Source organism: Chiloscyllium plagiosum, chromosome 44 (genome assembly GCF_004010195.1).
Source record: "Chiloscyllium plagiosum isolate BGI_BamShark_2017 chromosome 44, ASM401019v2, whole genome shotgun sequence".
In the NCBI taxonomy this organism is placed as follows: domain Eukaryota; kingdom Metazoa; phylum Chordata; class Chondrichthyes; order Orectolobiformes; family Hemiscylliidae; genus Chiloscyllium; species Chiloscyllium plagiosum.
This window is the reverse complement of record NC_057753.1, coordinates 10,622,188-10,626,512: the sequence shown is the minus strand read 5'-3', so window position 1 is coordinate 10,626,512 and position 4,325 is coordinate 10,622,188. Positions and strand designations below refer to the sequence as shown.

Here is a 4,325-nt window from a genome sequence, read left to right as displayed (position 1 = left end):
ATCCCCACCCCCACCCTCCTCTAGCTTATCTCTCCACGCTTCAGGCTCTCTGCCTTTATTCCTGATGAAGGGCTTTTGCCCGAAACATTGATTTTGCCTGTCCTCGGATGCTGCCTGAATTGCTGTGCTCTTCCAGCACCACTGATCCAACACCAGGTGGAAGCACCTGATGAAGGAGCGTCGCTCCAAAAGCTAGTGTGCTTCCAATTAAACCTGTTGGACTATAACCTGGTGTTGTGTGATTTTTAATTTTGTCCTGGAAGCGTGTGTCTGAAAGTATCTTTATAGCTGTCTGTGAATCTGATTTTGTGCCTGTGTGTATCCATGTGTTTGTGTGTGCCCAACTCTGCCTGCAATGGGACAAACGTTTTATCACGTTTTAATTCATTCTTTCAAAGTCAGAGTTTCTCTCTGAGAATAAAGTAACACAATGCCGCCTTCTGCTGGCCTACCCACGTGACATCACAAGCACCTCATTTCCTTGTCCTGGTCCTCCTATGGGGAGGAGCGATACTCATCAGATTATTGAGAATAGCAGCAGCACACAGCTGCCTGGAGTCAGGTATGAACTTGCTGGTGTCTGAGAGGATGCGATGACTGAGTAAATCCTTTCCCACAAAAGCAGCAGGTAACAGCTTCTCACCACTGTGTATTCGTTGGGGTTTCAGAAGATTTTTTTGAATGGACAAATCGTTTTCCACACAGAGAGCAGGGGAATGGCCTCTCCCCAGTGTGAACATACTCATGTATCAGCATTTCATGTCTGTGTTTAAAGCTTTTCTCCCAGTGTGAATATTTGAAAGGTATCTCATCAGTGTTAACCAGTTGGTGTGCCTAGAGGTTGATAACTGAGAGAATGCTTTGTCACACTCAGAGCAGGGGAATGGCCTCTCCCCAGTGTGATTTCACTGGTGCGTCAGCAGGTAGGATGAATCACTGAATCCCTTCCCACACTCAGGGCAGTTGAATGGCCTCTCTCCCTGTGAGTGCATTGATGTTTCTCAAGGCCAGATAATTGAATCCCTTCCCACAAAGAGAGCAGATGAATGGCTTCTCCCCAGTGTGACTGCATCAATGAGACTTCCAGCATGGATGGGCATTTGTATCCCTTCCCACAGTCTGCACATATCCATGGTTTCTGTGGTGCAGGTGTCCTCATGTCACTCCATATTGGATGATCAGCTGACTCCTTCACCCAGACACAGGACCGGGTCAATAAATTTATAGAATCCCTACAGTGTGGGAACAGACCCTTCAGCCCAACAAGTTCACACCAATCCTCTGAAGGGTAACCCACACAGACCTATTCTCCTACCTCATTACTCAACATTTACCCCTGACTAATGCACCTAACCTACACATCTCTGAACACTATGGGCAATTTTACATGGCCAATTCGCCTAACCTGCACATCTTTGAATTGAGAGAGGAAACCGGAGCACCGGGACGGAAACAACACAGACCCAGGGAGAACATGCAAATTCCACACAGACAGTCGCCAAAGGCTGGAATTCAACCCAAGTGCACAGTGTTCTGAGGTAGCATCTGTCTTCAATCGACATAAATGTTGATTTTCCTGCACCTTTGATGCTGCCTGACCTGCTGTGCTTTATCAGCACCACACTCTTGACCCCATGCCCGTCCAAGACCGGCTCCTCCACATCATTTCTAGTGAACACAGCCCACACTTGCCACTGCTGCCAGTAAACTTTACAATGCCACTGAAATGATGCAGAAACTGCAATCCTGAAAAAATTACAATTTTTAATGATTCTAGCTACTCATTCATTGCTCCTTCTGATACACGACATTGGAAACTTGGTGCTGGAAGCTGAAAGAAATGAGCAGTTTTAAAACAGAAACCTTTGGATCTCTCAGCTTTCAATGAAAGTCAAGAATGTGGTGCTGGAAGAGCACAGGTCAGGCAGCATCCGAGGAGCAGGAGAATCGATGTTTTGGGCAAATCAGAAATGAGGCTCAGAAATCTCGGGGCTGGAGAGATACATCCAAGTCCAGCAGTAAGTTTAAGAAACTTTATTGTGACCCAACTTTGTTACAACTTCAGATCTCCCAGCAAAAGGCATATGGAAACAGCTCAAGGTCGAAGCAACACCACCACCCGCACCCCCCCCCCCTCACAACCAGTATGGAGTCACGTGTAGGCCAGACTGGGTAAAGGATGCAGTTGGGACGACTGAGTGAATCAATTCTTGCCACGACAGTTTTCTTCTCGAAAAAGGACATGGTTTCATCAGTAGATTCAGAACTCCAGCTTTCTGAGCAAATTCCAATGCCGTCATCTGCCGCGATGGGATTCAAACCCAGGAGTCCCTGGAACTGGGCTGATAGTCTGGTCGATAGTGGCACTCGGCCATCGCTCCTTCAATCCCCCTGCGATGGCCTGTGAACTCGCTGGTGTCTCCGCAGGTGGGAGGACTGGGTAAAGCCCTTCCCGCACTGAGAGCAGGTGAATGGTGTCTCCCCAGTGCGAACCCGCTGGTAGGTCAGCAGGGCAGAATAATTCAGGAATCCCCTCCCGCACTCTGAGCAGATGAATGGCCTCTCCCCGCTATGGACTCACTTGTGGGTCAGCAATGTAGATGAACAAGTGAACCCCTTCCCACACTCGGACCAATCGAATGGCCTCTCCCCGGTGTGGACATGCTGGTGCCTCAGCAGGGTGAACGAATTCATGAATCCCTTCCCGCACTCAGAGCAGGTGAATGGCTTCTCCCCGGTGTGGATCTGCTTGTGGATCAGCAGTGTAGATGAATGAGCGAACCGCCTCCCACCCACTGAGCATGTGAGCTTCTGCCTGATGTGGACACACTGGTGGGTCTGCAGGGTGCACAGTCGATTGAAGACTTTCCCACACTCTGAGCAGATGAATAGCCTTTCCCAGGTATGGACGCTCTGGTGGATCATGAGTTCAGTTGACTGAGTGAACCCCTTCCCGCACACGGCACACGTTTGGACCCGCTGGTGCGTCTGCAGAAAGCCCATCTGACTGAATCCCTTCCCACACTCGGGGCAGCTGAACGGCCTCTCCCCGGTGTGGACCCGCTGGTGGGTACACAGGCTGGAAGAATTCATGAAACCTTTCTTGCACTGAGAGCAGGTAAACGGCATCTCCCTGGTGTGAACGCGTCTAGGAGTTTCCAACACTGATGGATAAAGGAATCCTTTCCCACAGTCCCCACATTTCCACGGCTTCCCCATGGTGGGAGCTTTCCTTGTGTCGCTCTGGGTTTGAAATTACAAACAGAATGTATACACAGTCTCTCCCCACCACAAGGAGTGAGATTTTGATCCCCAAGCTGAGTAAATGGTGTGAAGCACTGTCAACAGTCAGTGCACTGAATCTCCCTCACTTGGGTGGCACAGTATTCTTCCTGCCACACCAATGTCCAAAATATCTCAAGCAGAAAAAAGCAATGAATCAAGTAGCTCCGTCAGAAGTTGATGTCTCATTTGCTTTCAGATTTCTTTCCACATGTCTTCCTGCAAAAATAAATTAACAAAAGTGACCACTGTCAGTACAGTTAAATAAACATAACATAGGTAGCAATTCCTATAGATTCCCAGATGCCTGATCAAATATTATCCAGGACACAGAAACCTGAAAACCCTCATGCAGCCAGCTAGCCTTAAAACATTTTCCTCTATACACACTTAAGTGACAATGACCTGTAACAAGCTGCCTACAAAAGTGTTAGAAATAGGGTTGAAACAAGGATATGAAAATGAAATGTCAAGGCTGCTTGAGAAAAGAAAACCAGTAAACCGTGACTTCAGAATCCTTCAGGGGGAAGGTGTGCAGCCAGAAGTCGTGGTGCACATTGGCACCAATGACATAGGTAGGAAGAGGGATAGGGAGGTCATTCAGGACCTCAGGGAGTTAGGCTGGAAGCTAAAAGCTAGGACGGACAGAGTCGTCATCTCTGGGTTGTTGCCGGTGCCACGTGACAGTGAGGCAAGGAATAGGGAGGGAGTGCAGTTGAACATGTGGCTGCAAGGATGGTGTAGGAGGGAGGGCTTCAGGTATTTGTACAATTGGACTGCATTCTGGGGAAGGTGGGATCTGTCCAAGCAGGACGGGTTGCACCTGAACCAGAACAGCACCAATATCTTGGGAGGTAGGTTTGCTAGCACTCTTCGGGGGGATTTAAACTAATTTGGCAGGGGGATGGGAACCGATGTAAGAGTCCAGCAAGTAGGTTAGCTGTTTTTCAGGATGTCCAAGAATGTAGGGAGGCTGTGGAGAGGGTAGCACTGACTGGAAATACTTGCGGACACAGAGATGGGTTCAAGTGTGTATACTTCAA

The 4,325-nt window shown here is 48.6% G+C and overlaps 2 protein-coding genes across 3 annotated transcripts in view; one reads left to right on the top strand and one right to left on the bottom strand.

Annotated features, from left to right (window-relative positions):
- The window catches only part of LOC122543529 (zinc finger protein 239-like), a 75,461-nt gene that overhangs the window by 57,708 nt on the left and 13,428 nt on the right, over positions 1-4,325 (top strand). The window lies entirely within an intron of this gene.
- LOC122543544 (zinc finger protein 239-like) overlaps positions 2,095-4,325 on the bottom strand; it is a 9,843-nt gene continuing 7,612 nt past the window's right edge. For both annotated transcript variants that reach the window (XM_043682348.1, XM_043682349.1), the window contains exon 2: positions 2,095-3,501. In XM_043682348.1, coding sequence (XP_043538283.1) covers positions 2,578-3,219 — 642 coding nt within the window. In that variant the 5' untranslated portion in view covers positions 3,220-3,501 and the 3' untranslated portion in view covers positions 2,095-2,577. The remainder of the gene's footprint in view (positions 3,502-4,325) is intronic.